Raw genomic sequence first — 18133 nt, forward strand, 5'->3', positions numbered from 1 at the left:
AATGCAGAGCTGATTTATTTATTTATGTGAGTGTAGTCACCAATGATGAAGGCAGATGTCACCTGGCTCACGTATGGACCAATGGAAATCCACAGTTTCGGCTGTGAATGATTTTATTGGTTGATGCCATATTTTAGTTGTATTTCTCTTTTTTCTCTTTGTTGCTTGTTGTCCTTTTTTTCCTGTCATCCTTCATCAAACTCACTGCATCCCCCCCCCCCCCCCATCTCTCTCCTCTCCATGGCAGTGTGGGCGTGATGCGGAGAACTTTGACCGCTTTTTCACACGCCATCCCCCAGAGCTGACCCCCCCAGATCAGGACGTTATAGTCAACCTGGACCAGCAAGAATTCCAAGGCTTCTCATTTGTTAACCCTGAGTACTCCTACACAGATCACTGACCATGCCGCATATTACTGGTCTGCATTAGTATCTCTTGCACCACACATACTGTACAAAAAAATAAATAAATCACAATTTCATATTGTATTTGGAAGGGTGAAAGAAATCACTCAACATTTTGGAAAATGTGTCTTTTCCTTTTAACTCATCACAATTTGATAGCAAATAATATCACTCTAGTGTTAATGTACGTGGCGTTGTAGCTAGGTAGGGATTAAGCCTCAGTCACACACTTCCCAACCCCCTGGCAACGTGAAATGTGTGTTCTCTGACTGGTTGGACTGGTTGCTGGCTGTTGCTAGGTAAAAGTGTTGCACAGAGGTTGCTGCACCCAAAACCTGCATGCTATTTCTACGTGGAAGATGCCAAATATTTTCTATAGTTACTCTCCAAATTTTAGTGAAACTTAAAAAAAGACAGTTTGCATTCAAAGGAAAAGTCATGCTTTTTAAAATATTTTGGTTGCAGCAGTAAGACACAACTTTTTGCATTTTGCAAGTACTGTGAATCTTTTCAGACAAATCTGCGTGTTCCATATAAGCTAACTGCATGAAGGTTTTCAGCCCACAGCCCTCTTTGTGACCAATTTCACCTAGCAACAGCCAGCAACTTCTTACCATCTGGTCACAGAATACATGCTTTTCCTTAGCATCAGGTGGTTACCAGGGGTTACTGACCAGCAGTTAGCATTAAGTTTGGAAGCACCTAGAAATAGCTAGCCTGGCTCTTTCTAATCTCAACAATAAGGTAACCAGAAGTAAAGCAGATTAACATGTCTCTGTGGTTTTACAGATATGCAACACAACAAAGCTGCGAGTTGTGGCTTAAACTCATAAACAAAGCAGTACAACTGTCTCGCTTTATGGGGAAGCTAGCAAGCACACTAGCACAGATATCCTGGTTGGTAAAATAGTGTTATATGATATAAAACCTCCCTAAGATTCTTAAAGGACATCAGTGGCCTGTAAGGAAAGAGCCACATGACAGATGATGACACTGAAAGGTAGCATTTAGCTGTCCTTGAGCAACCTGGTTGGTTTACCTTCTGGCACTGCTGTAAAGTTTGATAGGTAGCACATAAACAGCGACACATTAAAAGTATAACTCCTAAACAACTTGATTACCAACTTTTAAATATTACAAAGCAGGGTGGTATCTTTTTAGTTAATATGTTAATATTAGAAATAAACATTCCAGTCTGTCATACTTTTTGTGCAAATTAGCATGAATTTGCACAGTTAAACTGCTAGCGAGCACAAACGGTTAACAGTGCTAAACATTGAGTAACAATTTATATTTTGAAGATTGTTAGCTACAAACAGTAAAACATTAGTCTAGCTGCCAGTTTGTTTGTTTTTTATACACATTGCGCAAAGAAAAAAAATTAAAGACTTGGTTAGCAGTTAGCCACTAGCTCATTAATCTAGCTCTGCTAACCCTCTCAGTTGAATAACCTTTGCCTTGCAGGTTGCTACATTTGCTTCAAAGATTAAAACATTAAATAAAAGATTTTTGTGTAGTTAATGGTAGTTATTGTTGCCACATTAGTGAGGAGAACCAGGCTAGCTGGCCCCCCCAGCTTCCATTTTTCACATTAAACCAGGCTAACACCTCTGCATAAACATGGGTGATATTTATCATCTCATCTGACTTTCAGAAAAAAAATTGAATCGGATGTATTTCTTGTATTTCCTAAATAATGTTCACACATGAACATTATTTACAGGTGCTCCACTGAAATGCGACTAAAATAATCAAGTGTCAAGGTGCCAGTAGGCGGCTAATCTTGTTTGCAGCAGCGACACTGTTCTGAGTTTATTGTAGTTTAGCGCGTCACGTTACACTGCTGCTCTTGTAGCAGCTCTACTGGCTGTATTTTTATCTTTAGTACAGACATGTTGCTCGCTCCTAAATGCCACACGGCTGCTCACACTGGCAGGCTGATGTCGGAGTCAGACCTCAGGGCCGACTTTAGCCTGCTCCGTCTCTATGTTGCCCTCCTTTGTAAGGCAAGGCAAGTTTATTTGTATAGCACAATTCAACAACAAGGTGATTCAAAGTGCTTTACAGAGACATTAGAAACAAGAACAAATAAAAAGCATGATTTAAAATTGAATAAAACAAGCAAATAAACTAACTAATTAACAAACAAACAAACAAACAAACAACAATGTAATTGCATATTGACTATGACAACCTATATTGATGAGTGTACTATGATCACATGTTGGTAATTCATGCAGTGTAAGTGAAAATTGACCAATTGCTTTGCTATGATTGTTTGACTACTAATCATTTTTCCGAATGTTTACTTTTGTCTAAAATCTGCATCAACTTAGTGATTTTTTTTTTTTTAAATGTCATTGTTTGTTGGGGTTTTTTTGTTTTCTTTCTTTTTTTTAAAAGCTCTTCTCATGATCAATTTCCGAAAACAATCTCCACAGTTACACTGTTTTTAATGACAGAGATCATATCTCTTTGCTTGTGCACAACCATCTTTGGAGAATTTCACATATGATGAAGGTGTTTCGAGTTTTGTGAAGTCGGTAGTCTGTTAGCTTACAGAAACAGGATGTCCAAAAGTGCCAAAATAAAGTCCAGAATTCACAAGGCTGTGAAACAACTCAACAACTGTGATGAAGGCAGCCATTTTGTGCCATTTTGCAGTTCATGTATAATTATGATATGCATTATACTTTTTGTTCACAAGTAATACAATATCCCATAATTTTCATATATCAAATGAACTGTCTGAGTTGTATTAAACTTTTGTAACTGTTTAACGATGCAGGGTAGTAACAGTGTGTCAAATGATGTTCTTTGAGCTCGTATCAAAAAGAAAAGAAAAAAAAAGAGACAGGAAGGCGATATCAAAGGGTTTGTTTTACAAAAATGCTTCTTGAAAAACTATTCTTCCAGATGAAAAAGCGCTTATTGTGATGATGGCAATGGTGAGGAATACATGTTGAAATAACAAGAGAGTGCAGAGAAAATTATACATATATATATATATGAGTTCTATATATCAGAGAGATACTGTATTTGGATACATTGTTTCTGGATGAGAGAGATGCTTCAGTGGATTGTGTAATTGTCCTGTATGACTGGAAACTGATAATATACTCACTGATGCCTACCAGACTACTTCTGCTGTGTCTGCTTTGTTAATGTTGTTGCACCCAAACACAGTGCATCAGATACCCCCATCCAAGCAGAGGGACCACAAATTCTCAGTGGTCTGTGAAAAGTCCCCTAACTCATCACATAAATTCAGACTTGGTTTGGGAAAAGTGTCATTTAACACACATACAGTGCAGAATAGCAACAGCTAATATCTGCTAGGCTGCCCTCATTCACAATAGTTATGAAAGGTTTAGCACAATTTTTAAAGCTTTCCCAAAGACCAGAGACGGATGGATGTAGCTACAGTGATAACACGCACTAGTTAATGAAACCCCCAGTTTAAAGCTTCTGCCACCAACAACAATAAAACACCTTTTTTTCTGACAAACGAGATAACTAAATAAAAGCTATGATCAAAATGCCCCTTTGACGCTTTTGTTAGTGAATAAAAACGAGATGAAACTGTTCCGATCCAAACTGATTGGGCTGTGTAGAAAGGCAGGATGAGTTTGGAAGTGATCCAATCAGAAGTAATCTCCCATGCTTCTGGTTTCTCATGAAAATGTGAAAAGATTTTAATGCTTGAGATGAAGGAAAGAGCAAACATATGGAAACATTTCACAGTTGTCAAGGGAAATAAGACGCTTTGTAAACCATGTGGAGCATCTCTCACCGGTAAAAACACATTTACACTTTATAATTTAGTTGAATGAATCAACTTTGGGTTTAGTCTGTGATAATCTTTTATTTAGTCGACAAAAACTAAAAGAATTTGGATGCCTAAATAATGATTGAAACTACATTTTTGTAATAAAAAGACTATGCTCATGCTCATTGGCTAACGACTAATCAATCACAATGAACCGTGTAGGCTACCAAGATTTTTAAAAATTATCATCTTTTTAATTCAGTATGACATGAAAGGAGTGACTGAGCAGATAAACTGGAGCAGGAAAATGTTTACTGAGGTAAAGTCAGGTGCTTTGCCTTTAAATTTATAGAGGACCGGAAGTCATTTTTTTCAATTCCAGCTATCGCCCCCTGCTGGCTGTTAAAAAGAGCGCAAGGTTACAGCACAGTTTTAAGCTACGTCCTTGTTTTACGCTGTCTGTGGTCGAGACATAGTAGGACACTAGTGAGCCCTTTAAAAGGTCAGTGTAGGAAATTTCTGTATCTGGATTTCGTTTGCGTCACATGGCTGTTACTGTTGTCTGAGTTGAGGTTGGACTGCCAGGCAGTTGCACATTTTATATTTGTTGACGCATCAAATCATTTAAAATGGCTCTGCTGTGATACTTGGTCAATAGTGAAATTACTACTCCTGTATTTGAATGGAGTCTTCTTACATCTGGATGCTCGACTATTTTGTGAAAACACCTGCACCAGCTTTTTGAAGATTGAACCCACCGCACGGCCAAAATAATTCTGATGGTGTCATGTAGACGTATGAAAAGTTTAATAAAAATGTATAAAACTTGAATGGTTTAACTGTGGCACCTACAAAATGTAATCAGTCACAGGTTTAAACTGATTTATTAGCGTCTTTAAAGCTTGTGACACATAAACCATCAGTCCGATTTATAATTTGAAGAGCTTAGGGTTATCAAAGACATAAATCCACATATACTGTGTGATTATTGTTACTCAGTCTCCATACACCAAGTTTTAATCAATGAATCAATGAAACACTCTGAAGCCACAAACATACACTTGCTTCATGCACTAATGGTGAACACGTGGACCATTGGTAGAGATGGGGAAAGTCATTTCAGCTGGAAGCCCTGTGATGAAACGAGGAGGTAGGAAACTAAAACTGTGTGTGTGTGTGTGTGTGTGTGTGTGTGTGTGTGTGTGTGAGTGACTCGTGTGTCTTGGGCTCACTGCTTCACCTCCCTGTGTGAAATCCTTTCGGTTGTGGTTTGGTCCTCAGCAGGTCTCTTTTATCGATCCTCGTCTGCTCTGTACTGGAACATTTCCTCTGTCTCTCTCTGGCTCTGGAAGTTTGTCTTGGGTCTTTCTGCATCTGTGCTGTTGAAGTTGTTCAGGGTGGTCTCTTTGACTGTGTTTCTGGGTTCGTCCGCAGAGTGTGTTTTGTTTGTTATCCACTTGCTTTCTCAGTCTATTTGGAATCTGATCTGTTGTGCTCAGTCTAACAGTTTTGGTGGTGCCACCTTTTACTAGTGATCAGAGGTGTGGACTACACTGGACTCTGACATCAAAACGCACACGCAGCCCACACGACTGATTCATAAAAAAAATAGCCAGATGCTCATATGGACACTGAAACAGATGATGACAGGAAACCTTAAAAGACCAGTAAGAAAAAGTGAGGATATCAGGATACCAAATCAGTTTGAGTGTTCATATGAATGTTAGATTATTGTTGTAACTTTAAGTCCTTTGACCTGAAAAGACTTTATATCACCTCAACCCAAAGACTAAAGTTGACCTGATCAATATAATCACATTATGACCATTTCACAGAGTTTCCCTATTAAGACAAACTCAAGGGGTCAAGAGTCTTCATTTGCCCTCAGCTCTACGAAGCGTTTTTGCAGACTTCAGATCATCAGTTTGGATTTAAAAGCTTTGCTCTTACAAGCTGCTGACATCAAACTTGAAAGCATGAAAAACTGAATCAGTTAAATCCCAAAAGGTTGATTCTGTTCACCTGACCGCAGCGTTTTCAGCAGGAGTCACTCATCCAGGTGACTTCTTCAGTCTCAGCTGACTGCAGGTTTCCCCAACCTTATAAACAGTACATTTGCACAATAACTGAAACCAGCCCAATAAATGAACAATGGGCTGTGAGGTCAGTTCCTTGATCATTAATGCACAAATTGTCATGACCATTGATCAAAGACCATGAGTGCCATTTACAGAGAGTTAGGGACTAGTAAAGCGCTATACAAATACAGGCCATTTACCATTCCCCAAGGACCCCAAAGCGCTCTACACATTCAGTCATCCACCCATTCACACACTGGTGATGGCAAGCCACCCTGGGGCCCATTGACAGAGGCGAGTGGAATGGCTGCAATCTCAGCATTTTAAGATGGCAAAAGATATACCCTTAGGGCCCCCCCCCCCCCCCCCTTTCCCTTTCCATGTAAATGGCTTTCTTGACTCTGCACTCAAACCAGCGTTCCTCCCTGTCCAGGAAGTGTACATCCTCATCCAGATGACCAGAATCAATCTTTAGGATTTACTTACCTGGATGATTCAGCATCAATCAGTTAAAGTGTCATGACTGTGGACATGTATAATCAGTCCATCATTGGTCATTTACACTGCAGAAAAAGAGTAGCAAGTGGAGCTGAGGCCTATAAACTTTAAGCCAAAAACACCAGACCGCAGCTCATTGAAGGAGGTTTTCAGGATATTTTAGTATTTTTATGGACTGATTTTGAATTCATCACATGATTTTGCACGTTGAATTTGACTTTCTAGACTTCAGGCACTAGACACTGACTTTGTCCCACCTCTGGCAATGATCAAACTGTGTCTTTGCTTGTGTCACAAGTATTTGCCTCCTCCTCTACGCTTCATCTTTGTGCTTTTTCTAACATAGATGTTCTAATTCCTTGTTGTCAACCCTCTGTCTGAACCGCCTTTTTAACAAACCTCTTTTACAAATACGCTCTAACTTTATTCTCTTTCTTCCTTCTTTCTGTTTTTTTTTTTATTTATTTTTTTGTGCGTGTGTGTGTCAGAAAACACGCAGAGACGTCTGCAACTTCGACAAGGAGTTTACAAAGATGGTGGTGGAGCTGACGCCAACAGACAAGCTCTTCATCATGAACCTTGACCAGAACGAGTTTCAAGGCTTCTCCTACACCAACCCAGAATTCATCATACAAGTCTGATGACTTCCGGCTGGTTAGAGGCCGGACTTTACTCCAGCTTGTACAGCCCAGCCACATTTCATTAAAGACCCATCCAGCATCAGATCAGGACTCAGAGCCGCGCCGTCTTCAGTCTCGACCCACACCAGCATCTAAACTGGGCAATCATAAACCGTCACATTAGCTCCACAAACACACAGACAGCAGTGTGAAACAAAGCCCGCTGGTTGCCAGTTTCCAGAAAACTCCAGGTGGTTAGCATTCCCAGTACCTCACAGTGAGCCGGTCAGTACGAAGAGCGGTGATCAAGAGTCACAGTGAATGTGCTAATAGTGTGTATGTGCTCTATTGATCACCAACAAGAGTGTCTGTTTACTTGATTTTCTTCTCTTCAGCCTGTGGAAGTTGCATCATGAGCCTGCAATGATCAATATGTACATGCTCACTCACACACACGTGTGTCTGTGCAGGCTGCGGTTTGGAGCAAGGTTGGTTTTGAATTCAAAAAGCTCTGATTTATAACCTCATGTCTAAGTTAGTCCTGAACTTAGTCTTAAGCACGTTTCGTCTTCCAAATTGATGCAAAAAGAAAAATTAAAAAAGGAAAAAAAAAAAAAAGACCCCCCACCCCAAATGCCTGTTTCGGCAGAGATATTTAAAGACGTCTTTCTCTAGCTTAATCTCTTTCTCTATGGCACTGTGTACGTATGCGGTGGGTTAGTGCTGTAGGCCTATACAGTCTTTGTGGTGCCGCTCCTCTATGCATGCCATGTTTGTTGGTCCAGTAGTTTAAAGACTTGCTTTCAACCTCTCGGACAACGAGGGGGGACCTCGTCAGGTGTCCAGAGTCAGTTCTGAAATATCCAAAATCAAAGTTTTAGTTCCCACTCTGAATGCTGTATCTCTTAATAGTGTTTTGAATATGCGTGGCTACACAGTTTGCTTTACAAAGCACGGAGCAAAGACTGTCTGGCTGTCTGTAAATGAGCGTATCGATGTAACGGTGCTGTATGACCTGTGTTTGTGTGTATGTGTGAATAGGAATGGGATGTAGAGCTAGAAGTGTTTTTCATGTTATCGTGCACTTCTCTACTATTCCCCCCACCCCCGTTCTCTCCCCCCCCCTCCTCCTCCTCCTTCCCTTAAATCTTCTTTTGATCTCCGTCCCCCCCTCCCCCCTGGTTAACGTTCATATCATTTTAAGGAAATGTGATAAGACGAGAAAGACAGAGGGAGGGCAAAAGATGGGGGAGTAAAGTGTTAACTATGCAAAAAGGCAGGAGGAGGAGGAAGTGGGCAACTTTTATTAAGCAACCAAGGGATTGTGTAAATGGACAGTGTACATGTGTTGCATGCGCTGTCTTTACCTGCGCGTGAGAGACACCTGCAGAAAGATGCATTAAAATGAATTATCATAAAACATTCCAGAAACTCTGGCTCTCTTGTGTTTTTCTCCTTTTTATCAAAGACAATCTTGTGATCGTGCTTCATTTCTTACCGAGATGTATATTATGTCTGCGATGGAGAGGAGGGATTGTTCTTGAAAGCGATACAGATTTTTAAATCTGTATTGTATTCTTGAAATTAAAGCAGCTATAATGAGCAGTTCTATAGATGTAGTGATAATAAGTATCAAATGGCTCTGTGAGAACATGAAATAAGTCGCTTGGACGGATGAATCTGCAGAGGATTACAGCCCGATTCTGCTTACAGCTCCTTGGAAACTATTATTAACGCTTATTAAATGTGCACATTTAACTTCTCAACAGAAACACTGTGTTCAAAGGCCTGCTGTGCAAGTTCACCAATGACATATATATAATAATGTGCGGTTTAGTCGAGAAGCTGAAACGGTGATTGATCATAACAAAACATTTTACAGCGAGGAAGCTCGTTGGTTGGGGTTGATTGCTTTTGCTTCTTCACACACATGGCCACTCACTTTGCAAAGCCTTAAATAGTCACATCCTCATTTATTCTTTTAATCACTTGTATGATATGCTTGTGGAGTGAATACTGATGACAATATTAATATTAAAGGACATGTAATGAGTAAACCTGGCCAAAGAAAAAGCCCCATGAGAGTTCTGTCTGTCTATTTAAAAGTGTTTTCAAAATGTTTTTTTTTCTACCTGATTATGCATTATTGGTTATACATACAGCATACATACAGTCATGGCACAGAGAAAGTATACTTTTTCCTTTTCATTGGATCATTGTCCTGTTGCAGATCTTGATTTCAGTCGAGCTTTAGCTATCAGAGAGATGGCCTCGCATTTGAGTCTAGAATACTTTAGTACGCAGAGGAGTTCATGGTTGATTCAATAACTAGAAAGGCGCCTGAGTCCTGATGCTGCAAAACAAGCCCAAATGCTCACTCCTCCACCACCGTGCTTGACGGGTGATATGAGATGTTTGTGCTGATTGGTTTTCACCAAATGTGGCTGCTTCATCTTTCAGTTGTTCCCTTTAGGGGTCCTCTGTCACACCAATACTCTGCCCGTCCTCCTTCATTACATCATGACCCTCCTCTGATTCTTAAACATCGACCATCCCTCCTCTTCACAGGTCCAAACTTCCCTCTTTAACTTTGTCTCCAAACAGCTCAACCTGAACTTCCCTTTTACTCTTTATCCTTCTGTCAGGATACACCCCTGACACTCCCCATTCTGTCTGCACTTTTCGCTATCCTACATTTATCCTCCTCTTTTACTTTATTCATGAAACCCTCAACGCACACCTTCCACCTTCTCAACACACTCTCTTCACTTCTTAGTACATTTCCATCTCTATCACATCCTTCCTCTGCCTCTCCCTTTCTTAGTGTCCAGCCTCACAACTCACTACAAGCCTTTTCCTTTGTCATCTCTCTCTTTGCTGTACACCTAGCCTCCCAGAACTCCTTCTTCATCTCCCTAATTATCCAACTTTTTCTTTGCTGACCTCTTCCTTATGACCCTTCCCAGATTGATAGACAGCCACAGATGCTTCCCTAACATCATTGCTGATGCTCCAGAGCAGCAGACTGCCAAACGTCTGCTTTGGTAGAAGTGTTCGCACTTGTTGCTGATCGTTTAATCAAGTGCATTTGAATAGCAGCACCTGGCCGCTCCTTACGCTGATACGTTTTCTTCCCACAGAGTGCTTCTAAAATTATGGCTTAATTTTTGTTAAATAACTACACAGTGTAATATGTCATGTGTTCTTGTTTGTTTGAGGTTGTATTTAAATTTTTCAAATTATTTTCCTTCTCATATCCTCATATGTAAAATCTAAAAAGTGACAGTTTGTGCTCTTCTTTTTACCATGACTGTAACAATGACCAAGACTTTATATAAGAGATGAATTTAGATCCTAAATTTGAAAGGAGGCGGTGACTCCTGTCATTGCGTAAATCTCATATTTTAGTCACAATATAAAATGGAAAACACATCAAATGTTTGAATTGAGAAAATTTGCTGTTAAAATTTTGATTGCAACAACATGTCTCAGAGGAGTTGGGGAAGGAAAAGTAAGTGGTTCTAAAAGGAAATATTTTGCAGTTAATTGGGTTAACTGGAAACAGGTCAGTAAGACTATTGGGTATAAAAAGGAAACGGTAGAGAGGAAGAGTTTCTCAGATCTAAAGATGGGTAGAGGTTCAATCTGCAAAGAGTTTCAGAACGTTCCTCAGTGAACGGTTGTGAAGACTTAGACTTATTTCATCATCTATATTTCATAATATCATCAAAAGAGTCCGAGAATCTGGAGGAAATCTTGCTGTGTGCAGGAGACAAGGCAGAAAATCGATATTGGATGCCTGTGATCTTTGAGCCCTCAAGCAGCACTGAAATCAAAACAGGAATGACATTAAAATCACTGCATGGGCTCAGGAACACTTCCTGAAAGCGACATCTGTGAACACAGTTCATTTTATAATCCAGTAATGCTGCTTAAAGCTCAATCATACAAAGAAGAAGCCACATGTGAGCATGATCCAGAAACGTCTCCATCTTTTCTGAACCGATACTCACTTAAAATGCACTGAGGCAAAGTGGAAAACCGTTCTCTGGTCAGATTAATCAAAATTTGCTAATTTTTGTATTTTTTCAAAAACATGGATGTTGCATCCTACAGGCTAAAGAGGAGAGAGACCAAAGAAGCTCTGCTGTAGTGTTCACAGGCACTTATCTCCACTTTAAGACTGAATTTAAAATGTAAAGTTGCCTTTTTGCAGTTCTAAATTGAAGTGTTTTTAGGCTGAGTTAAAGGTTTTATTGTGTCTTTGCCAGAAAATAATGCGCACTACTTTCTGCTCTCTTGCTGCTCTCCATGGTGCTGACCTGGTGGACTATGAACTGGTTTGCATGAGGCCTGTGCTATTCTTAGTGACAGGGACACACACACACACGGACAAATGCACACACACATACAATCAGACAGGCGGGGTCATTCTGCAGACTGAGCCCGTGCAGAGTTGGGCTACAACAAACTAGAACGAGTCGAGAAACATGCCGCTGATGCCATTTTCTCCAGACTACTTTCCTCTATCATTTCCTCCAACTTTCAGCGCCGTTTCTTTACTTGTTCTGCACAGCCAACAAGATGACATCAAGCTTCTGTGCCTTTAACATGGAAACATCTTTGTGAACAAAGTTTTATAGTTTAGAGGAAAATGGGGCGGCAGAAGATGTGCTCGGAGTTTCCTTCCTGGATCAACTCAAAGATCAGACACAGAGGGAAAGTTTTGAACAACCTCTAAACTCTGCCAGACTCGGTCCTCAGAGGGAGGAGGAGATATGAGGGTGTTTAACCGGGGTGTGCTGATGCTTCTGACCACAGCAGGGGCTTTCTGTGCCTTCAGCCTCATGACCATCGCCGTGGGAACGGACTATTGGCTGTACTCCCGAGGGGTGTGCCGCTCTAAGACCCTGAGCGACAACGAGACGGTCCGCAAGAACGAAGAGGTCCTGACCCACTCCGGTCTGTGGAGGACCTGCTGCACAGAGGGTGGGAGTCACACTACACCTGCATGTGGTTTCACATTAGAAGCTTATAAAACAGCCCAGAGTGAAACACAATAAAAATGGTCAATCTAAACATAGTAAATATGCACTATGGTGTGTTTATGTGACTATGACTTGTTAATCTAATAAATTAAATAGGATATAAATGGGCAACTCAATATTAAATAGCAATAACACTGTCGGTTCTTACAAGCAGGTCTCTAACGGGCTGAATATATAAACAAAGCTGTGCATCATGTTTCTCTATCGGGTGATAATTGCTACATCGATAAATCATACAACAGCAGCTACATAGTAATACTATTACAAAGTATTACAACATAGTAATAGTATTACAGACCTGAAAATGTTCTGCACTCAACAGTTGAGTGGAGTATTTATATTCTGTATCACGAAAAGTAGAAATCCGACATAAAAATACCCTGTTATAGTGATTGTAACTATAAATATGTGACTAATATGTAAAAACTATTTTTTACTTGCACTGTGCAGATGATTTTGATTGTTTGCTGGTGTCATGAGGACACATCTTAAAGAAGACTATAGAGAAGGTTTAGTCCTGGCTATATGATGGATAGAAATGACATTTTTAATTATTCATTTCTCTTTAATAGCACTACCAATACTTCTCTCACCCTATATCCTTGGTTCTGTTTTGCTTTGCTAAGTTTCTGAATGAAGAGAAAATGCTTGGCTTTTCGATTTCCTTCCCACTTCCCTTGCATCCCCTCCCTCTGCTGCTGCCCCTGCCGCCTGTAAAACCAAGCCAACCTAAAAAAGGTTTAATGGAGAGGAAACAGAGCATGCAGAGGTCATCAGTGCTTTAACAGTCTGGTGTGACTGCGTGTTGGTCAGTTTGCCTGCATTGCAAAAAAAAGCCATAAACAGGCAGATAGATGAAGATAATCGTGATGCACGAAAAAAGCGCTCAGAGACAAATTTGTTGTTGAGCCAGATGGAGACAGATGATCTGATCTCTTGTTTCTAATGTGACAATAATTTGAATAACTTTACACCTCACATCTTTTCTGTCAGCCCTATTCGCCGCAGCTTATCTGTTGTTAATGAATGAGTTTTGTTTTGGTAACCATGGGGACCGAGCCACATCATCGATACTGGTCAATCAGGGCGGGCTCACAGGGACACATTTGTCAATACGATCCTGTGTGCGCAAATACTAAAAGGCATCTCGCGGCCAAAGGTTACAAAGGCTGATGTTTGTATTTCCAGGCATCATTATAATGCATCAGAGCCTTCACGGCTTACGAGGGTTATTATCTGTCTGTGCCATATACAGTAGCGTTGAGCGATAGTGGAATATTTGTCTTTTCACTTGAGACAAGCTAAAACTAAAAGTGATCACATGACATGAGTGAGTGTGGACAGCCACTGCAACACTGTGTCCTCCAGGTTTAAAATCTGATAGGCTGAACAAGTGAAGCCATAAAGTGACTCTTTGGGCATGCTCATAACTCACAAGCACAATATAAACACAGTAAAGGGCCACAAGAGGGCACTGATTCATGTTAAACGGTTAGAAGGTGGACAGGTTGAGTAAAAACCGACCTGAGAAGATACCTGTGCATATTTTACATTTGCATCAAGTACAGAAGAAGAGGGAGACAGGGGAAAATGACAAAGCTGAGCAACTTTTGTTACAAAATGATGTAATTGTCTGATTTTCTGTTTTCAGGGACATTTCGGGGTGTTTGCAAGGACATCGATCACTTTCCTGACGATGCAGACTACGAGCAGGACGCTGCTGAATACTTACTGCGTGGGTCTCAAATAATTGCATGAACTTTTAACAGCTGTGATGACAGTGTGAGGTATTTGCGTGGTGTCTTAATACCCTCGTTCTCCTGTCCTCTGCACAGGAGCGGTACGAGCCTCCAGCCTCTTCCCCATCCTCAGTGTGGGGTTATTATTTCTTGGGGGTGTCTGCGTAGCTGCCAGCGAGTTCTACAAGTCACGCTATAATGTCATTCTCACTGCGGGTATACTCTTTGTCTCTGCAGGTCAGACACACAGAGTTGTTTCAGCAGCATGATTATTATTGTGGCTCTTCATTCAGTCCCTTATTAATTCTGAAACACAGAATTAAAAGCTTTTTGTCAGTGATGTTAGATTTTATGTATACCCCCCCCCCCCTTTTTTTTTTTTACTGTTATTAATTATGTTTTTCTATGTTAGTCTTTCTGGTATTTTATCTTTTTTTTCTTTTTTAAAAAAAAGTATTTTCTTCAGGTGTTTTAATGGTTGTACTTTCTTGTTGTATGGAGGATCAAAAGGGCCAAAAATAAATAATGATTGAACGACTCAATAATTCTCTATCATTAAATTCATCAAAAGTAATATTAACAGCAAAAGGAAATAAATTTTTTTTTTTAAAAACACAATAAAATAAAAATAATGGAAATAAATGGAAATTCATTTAAAGGTAACAAAAATACAAAAAAATAAGAAAATCAAATAGAAACAAGAATTGGTATCATATTTAATTACTTATTGTATTTATTCAGCATTTTTTAACCATTATTGTTATTTCTGGTGCATTTAACTGGTGTCTTTAATTTTTTTTAATTTAACTAATTAAATTTACATTTTTGCACTTTTAGTCCTCCATAGCATGTAGCGTGTCAGTCAACTGCAAAAATTCCTCTACAAATAAACATCTGACTGACCCTCTTCATCTCTATGAACACTACTGCAGGTCTCAGTAACATCATTGGCATCATTGTGTACATATCAGCCAACTCAGGTGACCCCAGCCAGAGCGACAACAAGAAGAGCTACTCCTACGGCTGGTCCTTTTATTTCGGAGCTCTGTCCTTTGTGCTGGCTGAGATGGTGGGCGTCCTGGCAGTGCATGTGTTCATAGAAAAACACAGACAGTTGCGCACTAAGGGCCGGCCTTCGCTCATGAAGCCGCCCATCTCTCGAAGCTCATCGTATTACCGCAACCGTTACTATCAGAACCGCAGCCGCCGGTACAGTTACAGGAGCAACCACAGCGCAGGGGACCCGCACTCCTTCCGAGCATCACTCAGCCGTGACCGGGAGCCGTCCATCTCCGCTGAATCTAAAGTCACCACCATGGCAGGTTTGCCGAAACCAGTGTCAGTGGGCTCAGAGTTCATGCTCTACGCTTTAACCTCGCCTCTCAAAAACAGTAAGATAGACATGGCTGTGGATCATTTAACAGCTGCAGCTGCTCACAACAACACAGAGATGCTGCCTGGAAACTGCGCTTCCAACAGGAGGACCACACCTGTCTAAGAAGAGAGTCCCTGTAAGGCTGAACGTTAGTCGGAGGAGAATAAGCTTTCTCATGTTCTTGCTTGCAAAAGAGAGACATTGTAGACAAGTGCAGGGCTTAGCCTGCCAAATATTTTTTTATGAACTCTTCAGTCAAGAAATAGTGGGAAAACTGCCATTACAATCTCCCAGAGTCAGTCCAACAGTCCAACACCAGGATATAACTTGGGGTGCAATCAGAAAGTCCAGTTACTCCAACCATTAAAAGCAGAAACCATGTCTGGTTTAAATTTAGCCAATCTCCCCTTCAAGTCTGCTCCTTCTGCAGCTCTGGAATTAAATGGGCGGTGCATTATGTGGTTCAGTGGTTTGCACAGAAAAAGGTCCTGGGTTTGAATCCACTGGCTGGGGCCTTTCTCTGCGGAGTTTGCATGTTGTCCCTGTGACTCTGAGTGCTCACGTTTCCTCCAACAGTCCAAAGATGTGCATGTTAAATTCTGATTTGTCAGTCTCTCTGTGTTACCCCCTGTGGCAGATTAGCAACCTGTTCATGGTCTCCTCAAACTCTTGCCCCATGACAAGCTGAATAGGCTCCACCAGTGCAAGGAACAGTTTGGAGTGAAAGTTCCCCACATGAAGGCAGTGCATCGGATTAGAATGATAGTTATTTCTTAAGATATTTGCAGGGGCTTGCACTAATTCAGAATGAAATCCGGGATGAGAACTTCAGTGCGAAGCTCTACTCTAGAACCTGAAGCGTCCAATAGAGTATATCTGGTGGAATCAACCTGAACTGGTTGCTTCCAGTCTTCAATCTGCAACTAGCTGCAACTTTTTCATTTTTCACATAATTATATATAAGCTAAGGTGTCAGCATTTTGACATGGTGGAGGAGATCCAACATGCACTGTTGAAAGAAAAGTTGAAGTGGTCAGAACAGGGCGTGCAGGGAAGGGTTTAAAATAGGAGCTGTAGGCTTGCAGCACTGCCCAAAGACATGCCCTAATGGGGAAGATGTGTCACATTTAAATCAGGTTATGGTTCACAAGCTGGCACCGCAGAACTTAACGATTGCATCTCCTGATGAAACAAAGCAAGAAAATAAAGCTGTTTGAGATGTTGATATCAGAGAGACCTTGTCGTTTTTTACTGGAACAATTTTAAAAATGGTCCATCGATGATTTAAATAGTTGCAGAATGTTGTGCAGTTAATTCACTTATCGTTTCAGTTCAAGCAACCAGCTGATCTGTATATTTGACACTCGGAGGAAAAATCAAAGCAAACAAAAACTGAACTTTTAAAAAATAGATTTGTCTCAGTTTTTGTGAGTGTGTGTGTAGTAATAGTCAGTCAGAGAGAGAGACAGAAAGGGAGAGGTGCCCGTGAGGAAATAGAAACATTTACAGAAAATACAAAACGCATGAAAGCAACTGAGAATGAATGAATGAATGTCCTGTTCCTGTAGCCTCATTTTTTGTGGACCTATTGCAGAAGATCGAAACCCCATTAAGTGCATTCGAACTCTCTCTGTCTCTCCATGTGTCTAATTGTGTGGCTGAGTGAGTTTTTGTAGCATGTGAGCGTACATAAGCCCACTGAAAGGGTCTGCCCTCATGGTTATGCCACTTTCTATATGCCTTAAAGAAAGCTTCAAAACTCACATCACAAAAGGTGCTTTTTTAAAATTGTACAGGACATCTCAGTTTCTGGCATCTGGCATTTGCAAGAGAAACTAAGAGAATATTCAAACACAACCCAGCACAGAAGCAAAGGTTTGAACAATACTGATAAACAAAAACAGTTTATCAAAAAAAGGTGACCTCTCCTGTGCTGAGTAATATCAGGGCCTTATTGTGCCTGAACATGCATGAATTAGCTCCGTTACATCTGATGGCAGGGCAGCACAAACAGACACACGTCTGAGAAACCTCAGGTGTTACCATGGCAGCAACGGGATTCAGGCTAGAATTCAAGGTAGGTTATGAATACGCTCACACAAGAAATTACCTGAAAGCACAACTGACTACTTCGGCTACTGTTTCAGCTCCACAAGCTATTTATCGCTACTACACTGCACAGAGTCTACTGTCCAAGGATCCATATGGAAGTATTTAAGTAGTATTTCAAATATTTTTACTAAAAGTAAAAAAAAAAAAAAGTGCAAACAAAGGATTCAAACTAATGCCTCAAACAGACTGGAGCCTCTAATCAGAAAGCTTCAATATGATTTAGTTACTAAGCAAACAAAAGTTAAGTTAATGAATAAATTACCAGCAGAGACCAGCCTGCAGTGTCTGAAAGGAGAATGGTGAAGCCAAAGAGACTGATAACATCAGGCCAGCTAACATCAAGATTTACATTTCTTGGGCAATACTCTACAGAAATCATGGTAAAAAAGGTCAAGAGTCAAGAATGGACAAGAATCTATTGAAAATTTCAGCAGACCAATTTTTATATATAACTGTTGAAGTGAGAGCCGAGTAGGCTTAATATTATAGC

General features: G+C 40.5%; 2 protein-coding genes across 4 annotated transcripts in view; both read left to right on the forward strand.

The window, feature by feature from the left end:
* Positions 1 to 8800, forward strand: part of LOC146572335 (protein kinase C beta type-like) — a 49919-nt gene extending 41119 nt beyond the window's left edge. Inside the window, exons 17-18 of one of the 3 annotated variants that reach the window (XR_014892693.1) lie at positions 248 to 6442; positions 6489 to 7147. Coding sequence is in view for 2 of the 3 variants with exons in the window: in XM_085276377.1 (XP_085132503.1) it covers positions 7238 to 7390 (153 nt within the window). In the remaining variant the exon portion in view is untranslated. Of the gene's footprint in view, positions 1 to 247; positions 7148 to 7237 lie in introns of those variants that run through there. The other 2 variants (XM_085276377.1, XM_085276376.1) reach the window with 2 other exon arrangements.
* Positions 8801 to 11452: 2652 nt separating this feature from the next.
* Positions 11453 to 16741, forward strand: cacng3a (calcium channel, voltage-dependent, gamma subunit 3a). The gene is made up of 4 exons (XM_085276378.1): positions 11453 to 12358; positions 14069 to 14152; positions 14253 to 14393; positions 15089 to 16741. Exons 1-4 carry the CDS (start codon positions 12148 to 12150, stop codon positions 15652 to 15654), a joined length of 1002 nt encoding a protein of 333 aa, XP_085132504.1. The 5' UTR covers positions 11453 to 12147; the 3' UTR covers positions 15655 to 16741.
* Positions 16742 to 18133: the final 1392 nt, after the last annotated feature.

This window comes from Mchenga conophoros, linkage group LG6 (assembly GCF_057382185.1).
Source record: "Mchenga conophoros isolate Kocher_MC1m ecotype Shallow Benthic linkage group LG6, M_conophoros_male_GT1.1, whole genome shotgun sequence".
Taxonomy (NCBI): domain Eukaryota; kingdom Metazoa; phylum Chordata; class Actinopteri; order Cichliformes; family Cichlidae; genus Mchenga; species Mchenga conophoros.

Coding starts and splice junctions, on each gene's coding strand:
- cacng3a (XM_085276378.1), top strand. CDS start 12,148: ATGAGGGTGTTTAACCGGGGTGTGCTGATGCTTCTGACCACAGCAGGG. Junction 12,359..14,068: donor GAGGACCTGCTGCACAGAGG/GTGGGAGTCACA, acceptor TTCTGTTTTCAG/GGACATTTCGGGGTGTTTGC. Junction 14,394..15,088: donor TATACTCTTTGTCTCTGCAG/GTCAGACACACA, acceptor ACACTACTGCAG/GTCTCAGTAACATCATTGGC.